At 56.0% G+C, this 26,462-nt stretch overlaps 1 protein-coding gene across 6 annotated transcripts; it reads right to left on the bottom strand.

The window, feature by feature from the left end:
- Positions 1–611: 611 nt before the first annotated feature.
- On the bottom strand, positions 612–26,451 carry USP2 (ubiquitin specific peptidase 2). 6 transcript variants are annotated; one of them, XM_007196673.2, is made up of 14 exons: positions 24,177–24,265; positions 19,410–19,634; positions 17,348–18,156; positions 5,287–5,337; positions 4,647–4,770; positions 4,327–4,438; positions 4,118–4,228; positions 3,895–3,959; positions 3,606–3,709; positions 3,437–3,517; positions 3,224–3,302; positions 2,891–2,998; positions 2,587–2,707; positions 612–2,367 (listed from the first exon to the last, which is right to left on the bottom strand). In XM_007196673.2, the coding sequence occupies exons 3-14, from the start codon at positions 18,113–18,115 to the stop codon at positions 2,280–2,282; spliced, it is 1,812 nt and encodes a 603-aa protein (XP_007196735.2). In that variant the 5' UTR covers positions 18,116–18,156; positions 19,410–19,634; positions 24,177–24,265; the 3' UTR covers positions 612–2,279. The 6 variants fall into 6 exon arrangements, with proteins under 6 accessions (XP_007196735.2, XP_007196736.2, XP_007196734.2 ...); XM_007196674.3 differs by lacking the exons at positions 19,410–19,634; positions 24,177–24,265 and adding an exon at positions 26,301–26,451; XM_007196672.2 differs by lacking the exon at positions 19,410–19,634.
- Positions 26,452–26,462: the final 11 nt, after the last annotated feature.

Here is a 26,462-nt window from a genome sequence, read left to right on the forward strand (position 1 = left end):
AGTTGAGATCTTTCATTTAATTTATTGAGGACCAAGCCTTGATCACTCCACACCCAGGCATAGCCACTCTGCTCTAAGAGCAAACGTTGCTGTATTCAGTCTCTGCTGGAGAGACCTGTCTCACCTCGTCACAGGTCTATACAGGCACCCAAGTGTATCAACAGAGAACCACCAGAGTGCCCATACTAGCAGTTAAAAAGCAGACAGTCCATTTAAAGTGATGTCTGTTAGACATGCTGATTTCCTTAGGTGTGAAGCCAGGGTTGTGGTTACGTGGGAGACGCACACTGAGGTATTTAGAAGTGGTGACAGGACACCTTGCCCCTAAATGTTTTGCCCCAAAGAATAAAGTATACGTAAACAAATGTGGCAAAATGTTAATATATCAGTGAATCCAGATAAGGAATAGAGTGTTCAAAATGTGTACTAGTCCAGCTTTTTTTTTTTTTTTTTACAGAATTGAAAAGTTTAAGCTAAAAAGTGGGTAGTTAACTTTTTCCAGAACTTGGAATCTACAATCTGATTGAAGCAGTAAAATATCTCCACAGATAGGCTAGGAGCGCTTCCTGGGTTCAGACCTCTCCCAAATCAAGATTCCATCACTTACCAACTTATTTCTCAAAGCTATTATTTATTCTGTACAAGGTTCCACTGTACATCACACATTCTTCTACTCTTGCTTACACAGTAAACAAGTGTACACCAGCCCTTTGGCTCAGGTTCACAGGTCTTCCCTGGAGAAGGGTGTCAGGCCAGTTAGACTCAGGGTGTCTTTTTCTGATGCCTCCTGGGAACACTGGAAAGTTCTGGACTCCGAGGGGCACAAGTGGGGCCCAGCTGTGTGGGTGTGCAGAGAGCTCCAAGCACAGACCTCCGTGCCTTGGTGCTGAACAGCTTCTTTCTAGGGGACAGCACAGAGTTTTGCCCAACTACTTAGGGCAGAATCAAGCCCATGGGAAAGAACCATACAACCGAGGCAAGATGTCCCCAAACACCCAGGCTCCAGCTCCCAGGTTGGACTGTAGACCGATGCCAAGAGGAGCTGGGGGCGGCATGGGCATCCCTGAGAAACTCGGTCCAAAGGGCCTACGTCAGGAGGCTCTGAGAAGGGGAGGTGGGGCAGGAAGGTCGGAGAGAAAAAGCTAGTTAAGGAGGAATAAATTAAAGGTGAGAGAAGCTCGAGGGTAAGGGGCTCGTGCTATCCTTCCAACAGCTGGGGAGTAGCCCGGGGCTGGGTTAGAGGAAGCGGGCGGGAAGAACTTGATAACACTATCAGAAGAAATCTCCTTTTACCTGCTCTCCTCTTCACCTCACTGCAATGCAAAACAAGCCAGGGGCTACGGGCACGACCCTGAGGCTCCCCCCGCGGTTCTGAACATGGCACTGGGGAAAAGGGAAGAGGCTGAGGGATATTTCAGGGAGGGGCAGTTACCCCCTGGTCCCCAAATGCTATAAGGCACAATTCTTGGAGGCAACTAGATTCCATCCAAAATGTTAAAAAAACAAACAAAAAACCTGTCAGAGCCCAGTCTACTGTGGCTGTGCTTGGGGCCTGGCCAACTCCCACCTAGCACCACTGGGGGCTGGCACGAGAAAAGCTGTATTTTGAAGAATTAAGGGAAAAAAAGAAAAATGACCAGCACAATGTCCCAGCTGTGAAGAGGTGTGAAAGAGAGCATCTCCAGTCTGAAAACTTTAGTTACGGTAAATTAAAAAAAAAAAAGGTGGGCTTTTAAAAACCAAAACCAGCTTTTTTCAAAGACGTCCCCCTCATCTGTCCCCCTGGAGTTAGCAGCGTTAAGAGGGCTCTTGGCTCATGGGTGTTTTTCTTGCTCCTGGACCGGTGAACAGGGTCCAGGTGAAGACGGGCGGCGATCCTCCCCAGCAGGCTCCAGAGGGCGCTGTCTTTCCGGGAGGCCAGGGCTGGAGCCTCGGCCAGTGGGCCAGTGGATGAGGATCTTTTCTCCCCACAGGCGGCTGTTGTTTATCACACACAGGAAGAAACCACAAGCTTACAAATGCAAACATGAGAAGCCGAGGGACACTGTGCTGGCTCGGTCTGTGTCCTGCCGATCTTCCCTGCCAGGCGGGGCTCGGGGACACCAGGCTCCCCACTCCAGACCCCGGCCAGGCTGCAGCAACTCCTGCTCGGCAGCGTCACTTTCCTTTATTTTTCGCTTATTAGTCAGGTGGTTTTTTTTTTTGCCTTTTTTTGCCTTTTTAAAAAAACTTAGGGTGTAGGGCCACCACGGGGAAGGATGAGATGTAGCTCCTCGTTGCTACATGCGGGAGGGTGGACTGGCCAACTCGTAGAAGAGCAAGTAGGCGTCGCTGGTGCGCACTTGGCTGGAGGACATGGGGGAGACGCTGTGGAGAGAAGACAGGTCAGCCTGGCGGCCACGGGGCCCCATGACGCAGCAGAGCGGCCGGGGGAGCGCGAGGGCCCGTCTCTGATCTACTGGACACCCGAGGCCACCCTCTTCTGGAGGGTCTTCAAATGCACAGCTACACCCCTTTTGGCCCTGACCTTTTCCGGCGAGGTACAGGTGCCTGGCAGCCGGGAGCCGCGCCCGAGGCCTGTCTCACCTGGAGTCATTGAACGCGTGCCATTCGCCTGTCACCGGGCTCCGGCAGTAGGCTGTGTAATGGCCGCCCATGGTGGTTCCGGAGTGATTGGACACAGCATACAGGTTGTAAACAGCGTGGTCTGAGGAGGAAGCACAAGGCGTCAAGCCCCCGAGGCATCCCTTGCCCCCGGGCCCCCCCCTCCTGCCGCTACTCCCAGTTTCCACGTGTCACTGCTTAGCAGCGTCCCTCCACCTCTTGGCCTCCCCGCTGCATCTTAGACACTTGTGCCTTGGTTCTGCGCCTCCAGCCGAAAAATACTTACTGGTGTTTTCTGAGGCAAATTCTCTCAAGTCCAGGTCTCTTAGTGGGAAATTCACAAATGTTGTGAGCTTGCTGGTTCGTACCCTGGATTCTGAGAACCGCTTCAGATCTGGTATTGGTGTGAGTCAAGGACAGACAGGGTGGCAGGAACAGAGTCAGAGAACAGGAGACAGAGCCCCTGAGGGCGACTGCGCTTCTCAGGAAGCAGAAGGGCACGCGGGAGAAGAAAAGCCACCTGACTTTCTGAGGTTCCTACTCTGTTGGCCCTCACCTGGGCCCTTGTCATCAGTCACTCTCTAATGTCAAGTCCCTGCCCTGACGAGCTGAAGGATACGGAGCACCAAGATCTTTGGGAACCTCTGGATGGAGAACTTCTTGATACACCGCTTTCTGGCTCGGCAGCGACAGCACGTCTGAAAGACAGGATAGACAGAGCTGGGAAGGACTCACGAGAGAGGCCAACAGGCGAATCCAGCAACTCCTAGGCTGGTCCGCCCCCGAGAGGGCTCAGGGAGATGCACTCTCGCTGCCACGGAGGGTGACTTACTGGCTTTTCATCGCCATCAAGCACGTCCTCTTTGGTGAAGAGCCTCATGCAGTCCATTAACGTCACCTCAGGATAACCTCGCTGGGAGAGAGAAAAATGAAGGTCAGAGGTCGCTGACATGAAAGGGTAAGAGCGGGAGTTTCAGAAGCAGGGGGACAGGGGTGCGTACCTTAGCAATGGGCAGAGACAGGTCCCAGAAGGGATCGAAGACTGTAGAACAGTAACCACAATCCGTACACGTCAGGGAGCTCTTCAGCTGCCCGACAAAGAGATCTGGGGAGAGACGGACATGCGATGCTTAAACACTGTGTCTCCTTTCTCACCGCTCCTGCCTCAGACCTTTGGGTGCTGGGCACTGGGTAGCAGGAGGGGTCCCCGGGAGAATGGGCTTCTCATGCTCTGCTCAGGCAAAGCACTTAGCAGGGAAGGCAGGCATTTCCCCCCGTGCCCGCACTTACCCCCGATCCGACTGTCTTCCCGTTCTAGATATTTCCTCCACATCTGGCGCCCTTTCTCATCATCACTAGGACCCAGAGAGAGGAAGATAATTGGGTCAGAGCTCAAACCATGATAAGTTTAAAGGCCTAGGGATCTAAATCCTTAATATCCAAAATTCTCCCCAAATCATTACCCCCAAAGAAGTTCGTGTAGTTCTGCCCCAAGCACTCTCCTCCTACTTACGGAAGATGGTCGAGGTTTTCGGGGTTGGACTTGGGCCTCGCTGTGACCCGGTTCACCTCATTGTGGAGCCCGTCCAGAAGGAAGCGAAGAAACTCCTGAGCGTCCTGCTGACTGAATCCGAAGAAAAGGGAGTGAGCGACACCTCTGGCCCCTAGAACCTGCTGCTGCCGCCACCCACCCCGGGGAGGTCATGTCCCCAAGGCCCTTACTTATAGCCGACGAAGCGCGGTGCGTATCTCTGGATCTGGGTCTTGAACTCAGAGGGGCTCACCACATCATTGGGGGATGAGGTCCATATGGTCTGGATTAGTTTTGCAAACTCTGTTGGAAGGAGAGGGTAGAGAGGGGCGTGGAGGACAGCTGAGCCATTTTCTCTAAGAAATTCTTAAACTAGAGTCCCAACTAAAAGAAGCCAAAGAAAGAGAAATAGGAGAGGAACACATGACACACAACTACTAGTGCAGCGACAGCAGAGTGGGAAAAGCGTCCTGAGGGGGAGCAGGGCCGCGTCCGGGGCCGCGCCCCTCACCTTCCATAAGGGCTGTGTGTGCACTGCTGCTGTGGCCGAGGTCCCGCATGTAGAGCCTCTGGAGGCAGTAGTCCCTCAGCTCCCGGGTGTTGCTCAGGCACTGCAGAATGGAGTTCATGAAGCACTGCAAGAGACCACCTGCACGTCAGCCGTGGAACAAAGACCCTGGCTGGCACGTCTAGTTACTTCCCACCTAGAGCCCTCTGGTCCATCTGGCCCAGAAATGTATCCTCCCACAGCCTCAAGTGCCTCTTTTCGTAAGTAAAGCGGTGAAGTGAGGCAAATGCCCACTGCTGGCACAGGTGATGTAACTGGTTATTTACTACAGAGGTGTACAAAAGGGAGTGGGGGAGCTGGACAGAAGTGGGTGGGAAGTGATGGCTGTCCTCGAGGAGAAGGATCCAGGAAAGTAGCTAAGCTGCCAGTTCAAAGGGCGACTCCTCTTTAGCAGGGCTTCCTGCTGGGGGCGGGGGCGAGGAAGAGCCCGGCAACTTTGTAAAACACCATCCAGGAAGGGCAGGTACCAGCTGGCCTAGAGGGTAGGGAGTCAGCTAGAGCCAGGAGGGGACTCTGGTTAGACGGTCCCAGTTGGGATGGTAGGGAGTGGCCTCAGGAAAGAAGTGGGCTAGGAAGAACTCACCGTGTTCCCAAGGTTTCGAAGACCAGCCAGACCCTGGGTGCTCTTAGAATTCTGTAAGCAAAGAACACGCGGCATATTCAGGCTGAAGGAAGACGCCCGGCCTATGTTAAGTTGTCTCTGCAACCTTCTGCCAGTTGTAGCCACTGGCATCAAGCCGCACACATTATTCTCTCTTCAACTTCAGTCTACGTACGTTGTAGGAAAGAGGGGTGTGGAATGCCTGTCATTTTCAACACACAACAAAAATAATCTTCAAGGCTTTGCTTTCTTTTATCGACTACGTGTTTTCCCCCATCTTTATGTTACTTTTCATTCTCTGCCAGATTGGAGACTGGAGATTAGAGCCAGAGACCAGGAGTTCATATACCTGGCTCCAAGAAATTCCAGGTCCCAAATCCAGGCACTCTCTCAAGTGACCTACATTAGTATCCTGAGATGTCTGATATCTAAAGCAGCTGTCATAATGAGCACTTCAAGGAGGTCTTGAAAAGTTCAATGACAAAACATCTCAACTGAGTTTAGATCTTCAGCTGGGGAAAAACTCTAGTTGGCCTGCCATTCTGAATCGCCAGAGACAGGTGGAATTCCTTCCAGCTGAGCTCAGCTCCTGAGGGCTGATTAAAGCCTGGGAGAATCCTCCTCGCCTGGTTCAGGTTTCAACACCCTGACTGGCCACTGGCTGGGAATCCTTCTGATGGCAGGTTGCGGCCAAGCAGAGGTAAGCACCTGGCTGAAGGCGCTACTCTTGCTCTTGTCCCTATTGTGGAGGCCGGTGAGGGGGTGGGAGAGAGAACAGGTGCTCCGTTGAGGACTCTGCGCATTGTCTGTCCAGGTCTCTTGGCTGATCCTGGCCCAACCTCCAAGGAGTGAGAAAACCTTCAGGCTCAAAGGGTTAAAGCATCGGCCTACAGATGAGCCTTCCACCCTCTCTCTCAGGGAGGGGACCTGGGAGCAGGCAGCTCTGGAGCAACACTGGCTGGGGCATGCGTGGGGCCAGCTCAAGCCTGATCAGAACAGGAGCCTGAAATAACTCAGCTAAAATTACTCATGCCGTGTGCTGTCAGCAGCTCAAAGCCCATGAGGCTGTCAGCATAAGGGGGTGGGCTGGGGAGAGGCAGGCTGAAGGAGGGCTTTTCTCAGGTACTGCCTTGCTGATCCCACAAGTGGGAAGATCCCTCCTTGCCAATTATTAGGTCTAACACTAATAGGTAGGGAAGGAAATACCTAAACCAGCAGAGAGACCTGCTGTCCACCTGCAGCTAGAAAGAAAAGCCTATTGGCAGCAGGTGGGGTATAAGCACCCGCTGAAGAACAGCAGCGTATGGCCCCAAACACAGAATTTAAATCTTACCTTCACGACAATCTAAACCCTGACGCTCCAGTCAGAGGGCCACAACAGAATTGATTCCCTGGACAAAGACCTTATCAGCATTTTGAAGTAGACATGGGGCCCAAAAAAACACTGACGTCTCCGTGTTGCCCATTTGGAACTAAACGTTCAAGTCTGCCCACGACCGAATACCTGCTCTTTCTTCCCCAGAACACCCACTCTTACACCTATTTCCGGCAGTGCTTTATTAGTTCTTACCCCCTGTGCCTCAGACAACATCTGTCTAAACAGGACACAGGAGCAAGGCATTCTACCGCTGGTGACAGTCACTGTCTACCAAAGCGGGCCCTTGGCTGAGGCAGCAGTCATGCAGCACTAGTGTGGGTGGGGCAGTGGGAGACTGGAGGCATCTCTCTAATGAAGCATTCCTGTGGTGTTGACACTTTTAACTGTGACCCAACAGAGGGAAGGTCAAGAAGAACAGGTCACGATCCACGGTTACTATTCTTGAGGATCTACCCCTGCCTATGGCCTGGCGGGTGGAGAGATGGGGGAGGCTCCTTCAAGGCATCGCTGGGACCCTCTTAGTTCTGGGTTGTGCCTTTGTCTAAAATTTCCTGAGCTCAACACTACTTGCCAATTTCTAAGCACTCTGTGTAGAAGGCGGCTGGGTGACAGAAGTCAGGGGGTGGGAGTGGAGGGGAGAGCAGGGCTGTTCTTTGCCCGGCCAGATATTCTTCTGCCATGAATAGGAAATCAGGAGCTGCAGGGAAAGTCAGCAGTTTCCATTCCAGAGAGAAACAAAATGTCCCAGGAGTGACCTTTCTTACGGAAAAAACAATCCTACCTCAGGGCCGACAGGGAGAGGCCAAAACTGGAGAAGTTGGGAGAGACCCTGCACAGCCAGCCTCTCACCAGGAGACAAGGAAACGACTCCAGTTGGGATGCTGGAACTCAAGTGCAAAGAGCGGAGAAAGTTCGGGTCAAGAACTTCCTTAAAATTAGCCATCAGCAAACCTAATTTGACTCAGTAGCAACCACTGTTCTAGAAGGTAGATGCCACCTGCATGGCCAGTAAACAGACAGCATTCCCCTCCCAGGGAAGGAGCAGGGGGCTCGTAAGAGCCTGCTCTATGTTAACGCGGGGGAAACATCTGGGAACACCGGCCGCAGAAGAAAGGCTGATGGAGGTTTGTGTCTTCACGCCCGAGACCCCAGGAAAGGGCTTTCCGGCTTACTTCACCTGTGCCATGAGGGTCAGCCATGAGTCCTGGCTGCAGCCGAGGAGCCTGGTGTGGCCCTGGCACGGGGCAGTGCACACACTGCCAACACGGGAGCTGGTGCTGCTACATAAGACCTGTCAAGCTCTGCCCCCTTCTCTCTTCCCCGAGGAGGCAGGGCCCAGCCTTCAGCCCCAGCATCACTGTGGGGCGGCTACGTCATTTGAGGGATCCAGTGCCCACTTAGCTGAACTGGGGAGGGCTGGGAAGGGAAGGGACGTTGACCTCTTTCCCCGTCTGCAACTCCTCTGCCCTTCACGGGGTCAAAGGACCCCTGTTACCGACCCTCTGGGAAAGGGCCTTTTGGGACTGAGTGTCGGGGAGGCGGCCCCTTTCCCACTAGCCTTTCTTGCTGGGTTTGGCCTTGGAGGAGTCACGCCCGCGGAGTCCAGCGAGCTGCCCGTTCCCTCACACACCGAGAACTAGTCAAGGTTACGCTTTCCTGCACCTGTCCTGATAGGTGCCAGGAATTAAGAGTCCAAGAGCCACCTGGTGGTGGGTCGACGAGAGGGAGGGGGAAGGGGGGTTCGGAGGACTCAGGGGCTGGGACCTTAACAAGGGGAGGGGGCCGCGAGTAAGCGTGAGATCACCCGGGGAGGGGCGTTCCTTGCCGGGAGATCCTGGGAAAGGAGGGGTGGGGGCTGGGGACCCTCCATGCCCGGGCCCGGCGCGCGGCAGCAGGGGGCGGGAGGGAGGGCATCCCGGGGAGGAGGCGGAACCCCAGCCCTCGGCGTTGGGGGTCCCGGAAAAGGGCCCCGCGTACCTTGGCTTTGTTGAGCAGGAGCCCCACGAAGGTGGAGAGCAGCAGGGAAGGGGAAAGAGGGGAGCGCGGCCGCAGCTCCTTGGCGAGGGCGGGAAAGGGGGCTGCGGGGGGCTCCTCGGGCAGGGTCACGGTGTACGAGGTGCGCATGCTGACGGGCGGGCGGCGGGCTCGACCCCTCGCCTAACGTTGGCCAACGGGGCGCGGGGTAGTACCGCGCGATGCCACGGCCCGGACGCCCAGGCCGGCGAGGCCGCCACAGGACACCGTCCGCGGCGCCCGGCGGCAACCGCTACGGCAGGCAGAACGCGCGCTCCTCCGCCTCAACCTCCGCGGCGCACGCCACCAACCGCCCCTGCACCGGCTCTCTCTCTCTCTCTCTCCGGCCGACTGGCGGCCCCACCGGCGCCGCTGGCCGCGCGACGTCAGCGCCGGGGCGGGACCAGGGCTCCAGCTCCGCCCCTGCTGGGCCCCGCCCCCGGGCACCAGCACGCGGACCCGAGCGAGGCTGAGCCCCCGCCAGACCCCGCGCTTCCCGCGGGTCCGCCCACCGCCTGGCTGCCCCCAGCCCCCTGGCGCCGACCGAGCCCGCGGGCCGCAGAGACCTGGCAGCCCCCGGGGGCCGGCATGACCGGAGCGCGGAGTCCGGGACCCACCTCGGGGTTGGGACTCGAGAAACTGTCTTTGAGGCCCGCAGAGGACACGTCTCCAAGGTCGAGTGTCAGCCGGGTGAGCTTCCCCCAAGGCGGCAAACGATTCCTAACTTTTTGGGGGCTGCAGATCATTTTGAGAACCCGATGAAAGCTCTGTACTCATTTTTTTCAGGGAAAAATGCACCCACGCACAAACTTTTGCACAGCATTCAGGGGGGATTCAGCATTCAGGGCTTTCTTGGAGCCCAACATCGACACAGACCGTGAGGGTCACAGGGCCCAGGTTAGGAAGGTAGATTTCCACGGCTTCGGCATTGAGCACCCCTCCTCCCTCCAGCCCTAGTTTGGCCCACTGCCAAGAGAGGCAATGCCCATATTTTTATATGGTACAGTATGTCACCGTACCTTTTGGCCCCAGGAAGGAACCGTTTCTGGCCTCTTCTACCCAGTTACCCAACTCCATCTCTCCTAGAATCTCAAATTTTGATTTGGTTTTGGGAGATGGGGAGAAAGTACCACCACGGTGGAGAAATAGGTGCTCAGCTGCTGTGGGGTGAGTGTACTCCTGTGACCCTAAGGGCAGCAGTGCTTGAAGATTTCTGAGGCTCCACCCCACTCACCTATCAGGCACCCACACAGAATCTGCCTGGAGAAAGTATCTTGTTTGGAGCTTGATGGCTATTTTTAGCCAGTATTTTTAGCATTTAAAAATACTCTGGGAGGCAGCAGTGTGTGCTGTTACTCATCTGTGGCCTCCTTCTGTTTCCCTTGGCCTGTCATCCCCACATGTACACGCACACGGCACACACGACCACAGCCACATGGGGAGTGTGTCCAGGACGCATGTATGGCTTGTACCCCAGGCCTCCCACAGAACAGCAATTTTGTGCTATTGAGAGGGGAGCACAGACGGTTGCCCCGTGTGTTCCAGCAGCGGTGGTGGGAGGAGTGCGCAGGTGGCAGGAGCTGCAGGGCGTTCTCCTGCGTGATAAGTGAGGCTTGATGTTAGGAGAGGTATCTCCACCGTCACTCTCCTTGCCGGGTGACCAAACCTGGACCCTGGACAAAATGCAACAGCCTTTTCCTCCATGCTTCCTTCTTCCTAACCACACCCTTTTGAGCCAGTCCCACACTGTCTGCAGCAAGGCTTGCATTTCATCACATCCCTCCCCTGCCCTGAAACACCCGACTCTTCTATCCAGTCTGGAAACCTCAGGTAGCCCTGTCTGTGAGACTGTCATCCATAGGCCGGACAACACCACCGTCACCACCCTCACTCTTCTCTGATCCCCGCTGCCAACCAACCTGCTTTAGCACTTGCCTTCTCTCGCTTAAAAAACAAAACTGCCACCGATGAAGTACTTACTAAATGCCAGGCACTGCTAAGTGCTTTATATATATTATCCCAGCTAACTTGCATAATAACACAGTGACGTAGCAACTATTACCTCTATTTTCTAGGTAAAGGACCTTAAGCCCTGAGAGGTCAAATGACTTCCCAGGACCACATAGCTGGTAAATGGCAGTGTGGGGCTTTGAACCCAGACCCGTCCTACAGCAAAACCCATGCTAGTAACAATTACCAGGAGATTCTGGAATGCCCTTCCTGTTCTCTGCCAGTTACCAACCTTTAAATTCTGCTCAAAACTCATGTTTTCCACAAAGCCTTCTCCAATGAACTCCACCCAGCTCTAAACACCATCCCTGTATACCCTCAGTCTACTAGCTTTCAGTTTCCACTGTATGAATTTGTCTTAATATGTTTATCTTTGTGTTATAAGTGTCTCTAAGACTTCTGTAAGTGGTCTGAGCTTGTGTGTTGATTGTACCATCACACTGATACCTCCTGAAGGGCAGCGTTGTGGGTTCTCTTAGTGGGTGCTTAATAAAGGTGTTGAGCTCATCATGAAAGGGGGCCAGAGCAGGCTCCGCTGGGCATCCTGGAAGTCCCATTGAGCCTCAGAGGGTGGGGCGAGTCTGGGTTTGCATGTTGAGTAAGTGAGCTGCAGGAAGCGCTATCAGTGCTCACCCCCTGGAGCATCTGGCCTGTCTCCCCATGACGTAGGCCAGCCACCCCGGGACATCATGATATTCTGCCAGCTCTCTCCATCTTTCCTGGGATGCGGGAGGTTAGGGTCATTGCTGGGAGAGGGGAGGCCCAGCTGGGGAAAGCTCCTGCATGGGAGCCCTTTGAGAAGCCGGGGCGGAAAGAATTCACACAGGGTCCAGTCTTGTCAGGCAGGTCTGACGGCTGCAGGACACAGCCGAGGAAGAACCGTGGTCATTTCTCAACTAGCCAAGCCCCCGTGAGACCCTTTCTCCTCAGTGCCATTTCGTGAAGTGGGGTGGGTAAAGCATATAGTCTTCTGGGATCTGACTCTGGCTCTGGCTCTGTGACTTTCTGCCTCAGACACACTGAGCTGATCTCTGCAGGGCTCATTCCTGGAGCCCGAGATGGCCATTTCTCAGACCCTGTGCTTGGCCTGCCTCCCCCGTAGGTACTTTCTCACCTCAGATCCTTCCTGGCACGGATGGAGTGTTTAAATAAATTAAAGTCAGGGTTAGCTCTACGAAGGCAAGACGGCGAATACCTTGCTCCCTCAGATCTTAGTGGGCAGCTTGGTCCTGGATTTGGAAACACTGCTTAGGCCCTGCTCCTGCGCGCACCTGCTGTTACCACCACAAACGGGACAGACTGGTGGCCTGATTGACTGAACGGGTAGGGGCTCAGAGTCCTTGTTAGGAGGTTTGGCTTTCAGCCCACGATTGCCCTTGCGGAGGGAGGGCCAGCCAGCGGTACCTAGGTCTGTAGGAAGCTCCGCCTCCCTGCATCACTCAGACTCCAGGAGGCCAAGAGCTCTGTACTCCTTTGAGCCCCTGGGCAGTCTGGCCTGAACCAGCTGGATTCCAGAGGCCCACACACTTCCCTCTCTCGTTTATACCTCTGTGTGGGGCACCAGTTTTTACGTACCCATTGAGGTGAGAGGGTGCAGGGGGCCACGTGTGCAGCTCTGGGCCCTGAACATGCTGTTCATTTCTGTAGCCGATGGTCAGTGGAGCGGCTCTCCCAGGGGCAGGGAACATTTTGCCAGGCTTGGATTAACTTCGGCCTTGCTGAGCCCACCCCTGCGCCACATTAACTCATGGAGACATCCCCGAGGCGGGGTGGAGGGGGAGGCAGGGAGCACAGTGCGGGGCACTGATTGAGAGAACGAGCCTGGGTAAGGCAGCACCAAGGCCACCAGCCAGGTCATAGCCCACAGCCGGTCTTCAAGGGCTGGAGACACCAGTGTCTGGCTGATTCTAACCACAGACTACAGACCGACTGCCCTTTCTTTCTCAGCAGCTAGTACTAGTCCTGGCCGCGGGACCCCTCTGGCTTAAGGGCTCCTCTGTGTGACCTTCGTATGCTGTCAGCACAGATTCAGGCCCTGAGGAAGTTCACCCTCCTCTGGGTGGCCGAGTGGGTGAGGACAAGCCCCAGGGTCTCAGGCTGCCAAGCTGGACAAATAAGACGGCAGGCATGCAGTTCAGCGTGGCTGAGTGAACAGTGAGGAGGCAGGGGACAGAGAGGAAGGTCACACCTCTCACCCAGGAGCCCTAGGGCAGCCCCTGCTGTCCTCAAGTGGTTCTCTTTGGAGTAAAACTCCTCCCTTCCCCCCACTGCTTGGCAGCAGTCAAGTCCAAAGTCCCACCCGAGAGAAAAATCACATGACCTCGGCTTATATAATCTCCCTGTCACTGAACAGCTGGAACCCGAGGCTTTGCGCGATGAGTCAGCAGCCCCAGTGGCAAATAGGACCCAGGTACTCCAGGTGCCCAGGCCGTTTGCTCCTAGCAACAGGTCCCAGAACAGAGGGCACGGGTGTGGAAGAGGCAGGCCGGCTCAGGCCCTGCATCTGAGCAGCAGGTGCCCGGCCCGTGGCTTGTGCTCTGGAGGGCCCCAGGCCAACCCTGGCTCTTCTTGGGGAAAGAAGAGGGTGGCCTCGGCAGGGCTGGGCAGGGTGAGTGCAGGGCTGAGGCCAGCAGGCAGAATGCCAGGGCTGGGGAGGGAGCAGCTGGAGGGGGCGGGGAGCGGAGGAGGATTAGGATGGATTGTAGGGGTTAAAGCGCAGCCCTGGAAGGGCTCAGTGGGAACAGCTTGTCCTTCCATAGGCCCAAGGGAACAGGAGAGGTGGGGCAGAGGGGGGATGTGACCAGGCTGGGTGCTTGGGCCCCTGGCTCTCTGCAGGGCCAACTCACCTGGCCTGGCTTCCTGGCTTGGAGTCCCCACTGAGGGTAGTGAAAGGTTTTTTGTTTTGTTTTGTTTTTTTTAATCAGTTCTGAACCAACATGCCTCCCTCCTCTTCAGTCTGTCATAAGGTGGAGCCTGGGGCAGCCCTCACTATCCTAGGCTGAGCTGCACCCTCCGTGGAGTGGCATTTTGTTGGTACTTAAGCAAGCTGGGGGTGGGGTGGGGGGGTATTCAGAATTCTTGTCCCCCTGCACCAGTTCTTCACCCGTGCTCAGCTGAGTCTGTGACAGTCCAAGTTCATGTGGGCTGTTACTATTAACAAGGGGACTGAGTCTGGTTAGAACTGTTCTAGTCCCCGGTGGGTGGCCCTGCTTGTGACCTCCCTTTACTGTACTTCCACTGTAGTTCAGGTCAGCTACTCTGAGAGCCCTGGGGCCACGGCTGCCCCAGAGGAGTCAGATCATGCTGGCTCCGCCCCAGTATGCACTTTCTTCTCACCTTTGTTCCTCCCAACGGTGGTCCCCTCTCCCACTCTAGTCAGCTGCCAAATGCCCCTTCTTTTCCATCATCTCCTTTCCCCCCTTAAGTTTAAACCGACTCTCCCATCGCATGTTACTGGTTTCAGATTCCTCCACATCCATTATGTGCTTTGAACCTCATGACATCGCTGGGAGGTGGGCAGGGCAGGCATGACCATTCCCTTTCATGGGTGAGGAAACAGCTCAGATGAGAGGTGTCCAAGGTTAAAGAGGCAAACTGTTCTTCCAGCGGTCAGAGCAGCCATCCCAGCCTCAGATGACCTCTCCCTTCCCCATCACCTATGACACTGCAAAACACCTAGGGAGGCCTCCTACTGCAACTGTTTTGGGAACTTATCTCCCCAAGTTAGTTGTGCATATGCCCGAGGGCAGGGGCCATGGCTCACACCTCTCCTGCCTCCCGGAGCACCTGGAAGGGGGCAAGGAGGACATGTATGGAGCACCTACTACATGCCAGGCCCTTTCACACGCCAACCTTTGATTCCTCACGACAATCTATGAAGTGGGAACTATGATTGCTCTCGTTTTACAGAGGAAACAGGTTCAGAAGTTCAGGAACTTCTCTGAGGTTATGCTGCTAGTAAGCCGAGCACCGTAAATGAATGAATGAGACGGTAAGATCCCCAGATGGAGATCGGAAAAGAAACTGGACCTGGTTCTAGGAAGAAGTGGTCCAGGCCCCACGAACAAGGATGATCTCACGCCAGCAAGATGTAGTCAGCTCCAGAGGTGTGGTGAGGGTGGTGAGGAGAGAGAGGGTGAGGTTAAATCAAGGTCTTACACCACTGAGCCCACAAGGGGCCTTTCCCAGTTGATAGCATCTTCTCGAGTGAGAGCTCACAGTGAAACGCTAGCTCAGTTGTCGGGCTGCTGGCTACTTCCCTGTGTTGTGGGTTGCTTCTGGATGGGAGGAGGGATGTCAGGGTGACTGAGTTTGCTCCGGGTCAATCTGCCACTCCTCTGAGGTCCTCTCTCAGAATTCCCCTCACCCTGGCCCTGGGGGTGGGGTGGGGCTGGGGTGTCCCTGTGGAAGGGGTGGAGGGCAGCAGGATCCAGGGAGGTTTGGAATATGCCTGTGTGGGAAGGAGGAAGCCCTGCTCTCCTGGGATTGGGCCTGAGAGTGGCTCTGCAGTTTAGTCTGTGGAGGGGAGGTTTTCGGACCTCAGTGTGCTTGAAGATTACCTGAAAGTCTTGTGAAAAGGGCAGATTTCCAGGCACTCTCACTAGAGAATTTGATTCGGGGGGTCTGGTTAGGGCCCGGACCCCTGAATTGTTAAGCTGTGCAGGTGATCCTGAGGTAGGCAGTCTGCAGACCCCACTTTGAGGAACACTGAGCCCCATAAAGAGCCCTTCTCAGGCTTCCCTGGTGGCGCAGTGGTTAAGAATCCGCCTGCCAATGCAAGGGACACGGGTTCGAGCCCTGGCCTGGGAAGATCCCACATGCCGCGGAGCAACTAAGCCCGTGCGCCACAACTACTGAGCCTGAGCTCTAGAGCCCGCAAGCCACAACTACTGAGCCCACGTGCCACAACTACTGAAGCCTGCATGCCTAGAGCCCGTGCTCCACAACAAGAGAAGCCACGACAATGAGAAGCCTGCGCACCGCAACAAAGAGTAGCCCCTGCTCGCTGCAACTAGAGAAAGCCCGCGCGCAGCAACAAAGACCCAACACAGCCAAAAATAAATAAATTAAAAAAAATAATAAAATAAAAGAGCCCTTCTCTTTTGAGCAAAGGGAGGGCGCCCCTCAGAGGCCTCTAGCACCCAAGCCCCTCCACTGAGAGCTGCTTTCTGACTGTCCCTGAGATGAGCAACACTGGACCTGTTCAAGTGAATCACACTCCACCACAAGCACACGTGCCCTGAGAGCATGTCTTTCTCTCCCGGGCCAGCTCTGTCGTGTGCCACTCCTCGTCCCTCCGACACAGCCAGCCCTGCCCTCTCAGGGCCTGAACGCTCTGGGAGGCACCAGCCTTTGCATCTCCCATGGCACCTCACAGACGGCCCAGCAAGGCCAAGACTCTCTAAGTAACGGTATCAGAGTTGTCCTCTCAAGACCTTTAGTTACGACAAGCTTCAAGATCCGTGCCCCAAAGCTCCACCCCTATCTTGCACCCCTGCTCCATTTTTCTGGACAAGCCCCCTATGCAGCATTTCTTGCTATGGCATAGCTACTGTTTCCAAAAGACACGTGTCCTAAGAGGAGGAGGAGGGTACATAGAGCAATGAAGGCAACACAACACCCAGTTCTCTGCCCATATGCTTGCCTGTCCTTCTATGCACCTACTCATCCACCCAACCATCCATCCATCCACCCAGCCGTCCATCCACCCACCCACTCACCAATCCATCCATCCATTCCTCCATCCACATGATAAGCACGTCAGCTGAGTTCTACACTGAGCTAGGCACATGGTGAGGGATCTAGAGATCTGATTTCTTTCTCATCCTATGAGAGCTCACCATCTAATGGGTAAACTAATGACTACAGAAAAGGCAGAATTGTAGTCAGTGCCCCAAGAGAGGTGTGTTCAGGGATTAGATGTGGGTGGGGCCATGCCAGCCCTTACTCCCGTCTCCAGCAGAGCCTCTTCCCTTATTCAAGCCCAGGCACTATTGGAGTAGAGAGGGATTGGATCGTCTAAAGCCCTAGACAAAATGTTCTGCACCATTTTCTCCAAAGACACGTGAGAACAACTCCTGTCCAGACACCCTGTCCTGAGCCAGGCAGGGTCCATCAGAGGAGAGACCCTCTTCTCCTGATGTCTTATGTCCCAATGTTAAGCCACGTCTCTGGACTGGGAGGTAAAAGCCTGAGCAGGAGGAGAGATGCAATCAGGGCCAGGGGGCCTCTCTTACCACGGGGCACACTGGTGGTCTGGGGGCCTCAGCAGTCAGTCCAGGATGGGGCAGGGCATGCAGGGGACCCTGGCATGTTGGGTGGGAAAGTAGAGGATAAGAATCCCAGTGTACGTGAGGGTAGCTGAGCATTTCCAAGATCACTGCTGGGCCATCGTGAGTGCACAGGTCATGAAGTGGGTTTCCAGGGGAGAGTGGGCAAGTCCCTGGGCAAGGCATCAAACCATGAGGGCACCGGATGTGCTGAGGTAACTTCCCTGGCTCCTCCCCACCTGGGCTGCAGGAGAAGCCACTGTGAGGCCTGGGAAAGAAAACCTCTGCCTTCGATCATGGGTCAAGTTGGGAGTCCTTTCCTCATCAGTGGCTGCCTCCCCAGCCCATCACCGGGTCCCTCGGGCAAACTCACCATGGTGTTTCGCCCTGGGGAGCTGGAGCAGCCAGACACAGGGGCCTGGCCCTTGCCCTTCTCCCACAGAGTGTAACGGCCACTCGGTCGGTAGGTGGGGCTGAGGACTTCAGGGACTCGTGAGTGAGGGGCCTGGGTGGGCACCTGCGGTGCGCTGCCCTTGCGACTGTAGTTCTCCAGGTAGTCGGCCAGGTACTCGGAGCGGCTGGCTGCTTGGTAGAGCCCCTGCAGGGCACACAGCTCCTTGCGCGTGCGGGCCAGCATGGGGCTGCGGCCCAGGTCTAGCCGGTAGCTATCTGAGGTCCGGAGGCTGGAGAAATCCCGGGCCAGGTCTGATTGACTGTTCAACTTCTTCTGGGTCAGGGTTACCCCCTGGTCGCGGGCATTGATGGGCAGGTAGCTGAGGGAGCTGGTGGTCACTCCATAAGGGAATCCACTGCCCCCGCTGAGTCCACTCCCTGAAGGCCGCTCGGTGCCCCAAGTCTGGCTCTCCGCACGCTTAGCACCCCCGACGACATCGGGTCTCAGCAGGGGGCGGCCTCCATCATAGTCCAGGATGGAGGGGGGGCCGTACGTATGGGGACGGGTGAGGAAGCTGGTGGGGGGGCCGGGCTTGAAACCAAGCTTCTCCTTCTCCAGGAAGGAGGCAGCCAGGTTGGCCCCGTAGGAGGAGGGAGTGTAGATGCCATAGCCTGATTTGGCATAAGGGGCATCTGTGTAGCGGGCCGATTCTGTGTAGCGCTTCAGGGTGGAGGAGAGCTGGGACATCCTTCAGGGCGGCACTCAGTGGGAACTGGGAGCCTCATGGGCTGAAAGACAAGGAAAGCAGTTGTCAGAGGGCCCTGCGGGGGGTCAGGCTCCCACTGTACCTGCTCTCCATCCCCAGCTGGCCAGACCTCAACCAGGGACCACACAGTCTAATTCCACGAGAGGCTGGCCCACCGCTGAGACACACCTCTGCATGTGCGTGCGCCCACAGGCATGCAGGTCTCCACGCACCATGCATTCACACCTCAGGGAAAGCATGAGAGCTGAGCTGGCTTTCATAAACCACACGGGGCAATCAGTCTCAGCACGTCCTGGCCACTCCAACTGCTCCCCTCAAAGACCCCAGGGTGAGGCAGGGACTGCCCTACCTCTGCAGCCCTTCAAGCAACAAATAGTATTCCAGCCCAGGTCCCATCTGCTTCCTCTCCTCAGCTTCTGCAGATACTCCCAAGATGGGGGGATGCCACCGCCCTCACCCCCTGGATTGGAAACGCTGGACGTTCCAAGAGTTAAGACTGCTCCCCTGCTTTCTAACCTATGGGACGAGCGGGAGTCTTCTGCGAATCTTACACTGTCTGAGCTGGCATGACCTGAGAGGATCACTTGGCCAGATCCTTGATGAGGAAAAGGAGGCCCATGCGGTTTTGGGGAGGCGGCGACGAGTGGCTGAGCAGGAGCCTGACCTTGGTCTCCCGACCCAACCCCAGAGTTCTTCCCTGGACATGGTCACCTGCTGCGGTGGGGGATCCTCGTGTGGTACAGCCCACCGTCTTCACTGATCTAAGACTTCTGTTTCAAGTGGAGTCAGGGCCCTGTGGCCTCCCAGGGGTTCTCCCCTACCAGCACCCATCACAGACTGCTCATGGTGATAATGACTTGTGCAAAGGGGGCCCCCTAGAGGCTAAAATCCTGCACTGCAGGCAGCACTCCTGTCCCTACCCCCAGTCCTTGCAGCTGGGGTGGGTCCGCTGAAGGAGCACAGAACCTCTGAATTGAGGAGTTTTCAGATCCCTAAAGGGTCATCCATCTTTTTTTTAAAGTCTCATGTCATATATATTTTACCACAAGTAAAAGAAGACATTTCCACATCCATCATACAATTGAATCTTCCCAAGGTCCCAGGGAGTGGGCAGCCATGACCACACTTTACATAGAGGACACTGAAGCAGACAGAGGCGAAACAGCCTGAACCAAGTCTCACCGCAGAGACATCAGATTTGGGAATCCATCCCAGATTTCCCCACTACTGAAACAAGGGTGATTATCAGTTAGTTGCATTGCACCTATTACCTACCCTCACTGTTAAGGTCGCTTTAGTTGTTGCTACAAAAGACTTGCACATCCTCCAGATCTTACTCAGACTAAACCGTACGATGTTTGCCCAAGTTGTTTTTCAGGAGCTTGGAGTCAGCTGTGTCCAGTGCATGCTCCAGCCAGTTAAGACTGGTTAGGACCATCAACCCCTTCCTGGGCATCTGAGAGTGTCCACTCGATGAAGGGGTCATCCATCTTAAGTTCTCTGTTGTACAAATGGGAAAAGCGCCGCTGACTTGCCCAAGGTCACGCACTAGCAGACCCAGGGCTGGCGTCCATGTCTCTCAGATTTCCAGCCCTGTGCTCTTCCCACTTCACCTCGACTTGGCACCCCCATCACATTTAGGCTCATGTGGGGGCCCCCAGAGTCCCTCCATCACCATGAACATGCAGGCTTTATCTATAATGGAGCCGGAGGGCAAAGGTGCTTGGAGGGAGGAGCAGGTAGGATCGGGCCTCTTTCCTTGAGGGTCGGCAGGGGCTCTTGGGGGGGCTCCTGGGGCGGTGAGGGTGCAGAGTCACCCAGGACTCTCAGAGGAGCGCGCTTAGGGGCCGGTTTTGACGCGCCCCGTGGCTGACTAGCTGGGTGATTTTGCCCTAGTCATTTAACCTCCCAAGCCCCAGCTTCCTCACCTGCAAAATCAGTATAATAATCATCATTATGATTCCTACCTCACAGGGTTGTTGCGAGGAATAAATGAGATAATAACATGAAAGCTCTCAACAATGACAGTGGTTATTATCTCCTCCCCCAGCCCCCGCCAGGCAGCCCGGCTCCTCCCTTTGTAGGCCTGTAATAATGTCAGGGCTGGCTGTCTCCTGCCCGGCGGGCCTCTGACCGCAGCCCTGGGCACCAGGCTTCTCCCAGCAGCCCCCAGGGAGATGAGCGGGCAGTGGGCAGAATCTAGCTGTTCGGCGGCAGCCCACAGCCTGCCCTAGGCCGCAGCCCAGCCTGTTAGGGCAGAGAGGAGCTGGTGCCAAGCCTCAAGTGCTGAGGGCCAGGCAGAGAGCTCTAGAAACTCAGTCCATGTAAGGCGTGAGACAGGTGCAGGGCTGGGAGGTGAGCAGGTGGCACCTTCCATGTAGGCCCCAGAACAGAACTTCTAGGCCCTGCCGGAGACCTCCAGCCATTTTCAGTCTAGGCCGGCATCAGAAAGGCCTGGCTTATAAGTTATCATCCAGCCTTTTCCCGCCTGGCCCGCAGGCCCCCTACCCTTCATGTATTCTCCCTCCCCACTGTGTTCCCACCTCCAGCACGACTTTCACCCCTTTCTAGGAAAAGAGAACTGGAGGAGGGCTAGGGGAAACCACAAGCTTCCCTCCCATCTGCTTAGCTTTCTGGGGTCCAGAGAAGGAAGAGAATGAAGGCCGAGAGAGGCCAGGGGGAGAGACAGAAAGAGGCACGGGTGGCGGGGGCGTGGGACCAGTCCTGCTCGATTTCACTTTGGAGAGCGCCATCAATAATTCAAAGTCAAAGAGACTCCAGGTTTCAGGAGCTGGGCTCTGGGACACCTGGCAGCCAATCAGATATGACCCCACCCCACCCCACCCCCACCAGGGCAGGAGCTCGTACCTCCTCCCCTCGGGCCTCTCTACGCCTCCCCACACTGAGGTTCCCAGGGAATTGGTATTCTGCAGGCAGTGCCCCAAACTTGCGACCTCTCCTGGCCCTGCTGACGCAGAAGTGCTGGGGCCAAACAAGGTGCAGCAGACGGGGACAGATGGCCCTGGGATGGCCCACAAGTAACACTGGGAAGGGCTGGGGTCTGGAGGTGGAGCCATACCTTCCGGTCCCCAGAATCGCAGGAGGGCTCCTAAGTCCCTCTCTCCTGTCTACTTGAATGAAGCAGGCAACTGACAGGCCTCTCCCTCCCTGCAGTCTCAGGTGGTCATGCCATCACTAACAGCCCCCTGGAAGGTGCCTCTCAGCACTGGCAGCTGCTTTACAGTTCCCCTGTCTGGGGAGAGGGTCCCTATAGGGGCTGAGGCCTTGAGCATGCCTATCCCCTCCCCCAACCCCCAGTTTCACTCTTGAGAACAGTGCCAGCATCTTTCAGGTGAGCAGACAGCTTGGGTTGGCGCCCCTTGCGTTACCTGGCACGGCTGTCCCTGGAGGCTGCAGAACGCACCCCGGGTGAGAGAGTGGGCTGGGGCCCTGGCTATAGCCTTGCTGCGCAAGACAGGGACAGGACGGGCACTCACATGGCCACGAGTCTCCTTGTTGCCAAAGGAACGGCCTGAACTGAATGGCCCTTTCATGGGGCAGTGGGAGGCCAGCCGATTGGCTGTGATCCCCCGTCCCCCTCCCTGCCCAGCATGGGGCCCCTGCTGCCCGACTCCTTTCACTGTTTACCCAGAGCTGGCAAGTACAGGCATGTGGTTCCAGGCAGCGCCTCCCCAGGTGCCCGCCACCTCAGACAGCAGGGGCAGCCCCGCTGCCAGCCTCCTCCTCCGTGCCATCCCACCGGGGCCCTCGGCTTTTCCCTGCTCTGCCAGGCTTCCCTCTCGCTTTGCTCAGTTTCCCTCTCTTGGGAGGTGTGGTGGCATCCCTTTTCCTGAAAGGATGAGTGAGCTAGCTGGCCACTGCCCCGCCAGCAGGTACTGAGCACCCCTGGACCAGGCATCACCCTGAGTGCTTCTCGGGCAGCCTCTCATTTCTCAGCAGCCCGAAGTCCAACACTCATACAGCCTTCCCTGCGCCCCTGGCTTACCAACATCATTTGAAGGTTTAATTTTTTTACGTTAAATTGAAATTCAAAATATTTTCATTCAAAATTTTTAAAAAACAGACAAGAAGTTTAAATAATGAAACATTCAAATGAAGCATTTAGCATTCATATTTCTGAAGTTATTAAAGCTTAAAACTGCACTAAGACTTCTGCGTCTTAACTCAATCCTCACGACTGCCCTAAGCGACAGGTGCTATTATTATGCCTATTTGCAGATGAGGAAACTAGGGTTCGGGGAAGTGATGTGGATTTCCCCAAGGTCACACTGGGAGCAGTGGCGGAGCGGGACTGGGACCTACCTGGGCTCTGTCCGCTGACAGCGACCCTGAAGCCAACCCCCCACCTCCCTTCTCACTTCCCTGGCCTCTCCCTGAGCTGGCACAGGGTGGGGGGGCCTGCAGCATGGGGTTGAGGGGGATCCAGGCATCCACTGTCTAGGCAACAGCATGGCAGGTTCAGACTCCCGCAGGAGCTGCCCTTCGAGTTTCCACTGCAGGCGAATGAAAGCGAAGCCAGGTGCAACCTGAGCCCCAGTACAATGCTGATCGGCCGAGACATGGTCCAGGAGGCCTCCATTTCACCCATGATGCCAAGCTCCTGCATGTCCCCTGGCACCAGCATATGGCCCCAGCCAGGGCCCTTGGCCCAAGGCCGGGTTATGGACATGCCCCGCAGCCTCCTACCCTTGCTGCAGCTCAGCCCACCCCCCGAGGTACCCAGACTAGGTGAGTTAGGGGTTAAATGAACCCTATCTTCTTGGGGCCACCAGCCCTTTACGTCAGCCACTGTCATTTCCTGTTGCTCACGTGAAGGGCTCCCTAACCTGCCCAGCCCGCGGAGGGACTTGCTCCCCAGGAATCCCAGGCACTCGGGGGATGGGTGATGCCCAACATCCCAGCAGCCTTCACGGCCCCTCTCTGCCCAGATCTGCTCTCCTTTCTGGGGTGAAGGCGTGCCAGCTTCTGTGGCCTCGCCACTGCCTGGATAGAGAGCCCCTAGCTGGGCTTCAGAGGTGCGCCTCAGCCGGATTCAGTCCCTTCCCTCCTACTCAGGTGTCCGGGACAGGTGAGTGGGGAATCCCAGCCAGTTCCACTAGGTGCTTGGAAACCTCCACAGTGGTGACCTCAGAGCTTCCCAAAGCCGCTTGCTAACAACATCGGAATGAGGCAGTGAGACAGCTGACCTTGAAGGGTAAAGTGGGCTGAGAGAGGGGCCCTGTCATCTACGCTTTCCAAGCCGCACGCCCAGCTGCTGGGGCACTGCCTACACACAAGCGTCAGTTCCTAGGGCGAGGAATGTCCCGGCCGAAGTAGAGGATGCAGGTGCAGTGGAAGGTCAGGGTGAGGGATATTTGTGCTCTCATAGTCCAGGAGTTCTGTTTACTCCTCTCAGGCCCACTTCCCTCCAGCCTGCCACTAGCGGCTCTGCCTCCCAGGGGCCGGCACCCACCCCACTGACCCACCAGTTTAGTGCCTAATATGCCTTGGCAGGGGGTCATCCAAGGGGCAGTGGGTCCCCCTCAGTCTCTCTAGATCCCAGTAGTTACCCAAGGGCTGGGAGGGGGTGAAGAGGTAAGATAAAGAGACTGGAGATTAGAGCCAGAATCCTGCCTGGAGGAGAAGAGGTGGGTGGGCTTAGGGCAGTGTCTCTATCTGACGCTTCTTGATTTGGGGTTGGGAGGGGGTGGGCATCTCTACACTTCCAAGAAAAGGCAAAGATATGGGCCCCCCGGGCAGTATTGGAACCCTTAGATTCTCTTTTCCAACCACCTCCCTTCCAGGCACTCTCCTGGTACCCACCCCAGGGGAGAGCCCCAGGCTCCCTCCCTCTCCTCTAGGGCTTCATCGTTCCTCCTCCTGGCCTCTGAGCCCTTGGTCTTGTCCGTAGCACCTACCAGGCCCGGTGGGGCGGTGTCTCACATGCTCCCCCAGACAGACAGGGCTCCCCCAAACAGACAGTCCGGGGCCCTCTGGACAACGGCCCTGTGAAGTTCGGACACCAAAGGGGCAGTTACTGACCTGTGTCTGGGGACACTGGAGAGGATCTGGGGGCTTCTCCTTCCCCAGCAGGGCAGGGAGTGCAGTGGCCAGCCCAGAGGCAGGACTCTGACTTGGGCCGGGTAATCCGGAGCTCAGGTTACCGACTCCGATATATATAGTATCTTATCTGACCTCACGGAGATGGCTAGCTCCACTCGCTGGCATTCCAAGCCCGGGGAGAATTAAAGGGGCAGTGGCAGGCCCTCCCCTCGACGTGGCCCGGTGCCAGGCAAGGAGATCCTACGAGACTGTTTGAAAGGAGGCATTTTGAAATGGAACAGAAGGAGGATTCAAGGGGAAACAACTGGAAAGAGGGTAGAGGGAGGGGGGTGGGATTAGGCAAAAATATGGAGAAGGAGGTGTCAGTCACTGAACTGGAGAAGAGGAGGAAGCCTCAGTCCACCTCCTTTAGTTTTGAAATGGAGGAGACCTAGAGGCAGACAGCAGCTCGCTCAAGGGCACACAGGTAGGGAGAGGCAGGAGGGACCCCTCTCAGTTTCCAGTCCAAACTCTTTTATAATGGACTTCTAGGCCTGGGCTCGTATTCTGGGTCTTTCCCTTTTATTGGCTCTGAGACAGTGGGCAAGTCACTTAAGCTGTCTGGACCTTATTTAGTCTATAAAGCAAGAGCAATAATAATGCTATACCTCACAGGTGTGAGGGTTAAATAATATTTGTAAATTTCCTGGCACATAGTAAGGGTTCAATAAATGATAATTATTACTATATTGAATACTTCCACTTACTATTATAATTAGTGGTAGTATTTGTAGTAGTACCTCCTGGGTGAAGCTTGCTAGGGAGAAAAGGGCCTCCAGGCCACCCTGTGGGAGTGCTCTGTTCTAATGCCAGAGAACAGTGCCATGGTTTTCTGAGCTGGTCCATGTCCCATAACTGGCAAGGCAAACGAGGCTTGCCCTATTCCCAGACGTCCAGTCGACCCATCAGAGAAGGGCCAGGCCCACTTGGGCTCCTTCCTCCTCCACCCAGAAAAATATAGCAAGTGCAGATTCCCCCAGGCTACCAGGAGCAAGGCTGGCTGCTCTGGTGTGTCCACTCTACCTGTAGGAGTGCTCAGGATCCCGAGCCTACGGAGCGGGGCTGGCTGGGCAGGGTCACAGGAGGAAGGTGCTGGATTCTTAACCTCTTGGGCCTTGGTGCTCTTGTCTGCTCCCAGTCTGTTTCTCGATGGCTCTCCCTGAGGACTGGGAGTACCCGGGATGGTGCCTCCACCCTGTCTCAGCAGAGGCTACTGACTCAGCTCAGGTCATGATGATGCACTTCAGAGGACGCCCTCGTACCCGGCCCTCATTCTAGTCCTCATTCCGACTCCAGTTTGGCGTCATTTACAGCATCAGAGGAGTGGTGGCTGCTCCAACCCCAGCCCAACCAGCTCTCCTTTCCTCCACTTTATGCGTCCCCGACTTGGGGAGCTTCTCATGCCTGTGCCTGGGGAGGTGAGCATCAGCAGGATCCAGCTCAGGCCCATTCGAAGCGCAGCCAGATCAGGAGGTAGATGTTCACACCTTAGCTAGAGTGGGTTGGCCAGAGCTTCCTTAGACTGTTAAGTATAAGTTACTTGCCTTGGAGCAGCGCGTGCCTGCTGCTGGTTTGGGATTGGTGAGAATTTCAAAGATGCCTCTTTCTGGTTTGGGATTGGTGGAAAATCTCCTCTTCCACTTGACTGCTACCCTACCCCACCCTCTTTGGCAAACTGACCAGAGACAGCCCCCAGGAGCTTTGAGAGGAGGGAGTAAATGAGCTGCCACCCACACGTGGCGGGGGGGGTTGTCAGGGTCCAGGCGTCACTCTCAGCCACATCCCACACAGGGCTCAGAGACCCGGTCCTGCCCAAGCACCGTTTCCTTAGAACACACGGATCAGCACACAGATGGCTCTTCCCGGCACCCTAGGCTGTCAGCTGGCAGGCCCCGCCCCCATACAACTGGTACCCACTGCTGGAGATCCTCAGCGCAGCTGGCGCTCGCCCTACATTTCTAGTGCCCATTCTGCCCAGGCTGTCGTTGACACCTCACTTTCTGAGCCTCGAAGGGCACTGCCCTCCGCATCCCCCCTCCTCAGTCTCAGACAGGTGGCACGTACCTGCCTCTTCTCCGAAGACGGACGAGTCGAGCCGGGCACAAGCATGGAGCTGCGGGTGAGTCCCGGCTGGTACCGGAGCAGCGCAGTGAGCGGCAGCTGACGCAGGGGGCTCCCTGGCCTCGGCTCCTGCCCGCCTCTCCCGCACCTCCGCAGGGGGCCCAG

This window comes from Balaenoptera acutorostrata, chromosome 9, assembly GCF_949987535.1.
Source record: "Balaenoptera acutorostrata chromosome 9, mBalAcu1.1, whole genome shotgun sequence".
Lineage (NCBI taxonomy): Eukaryota > Metazoa > Chordata > Mammalia > Artiodactyla > Balaenopteridae > Balaenoptera > Balaenoptera acutorostrata.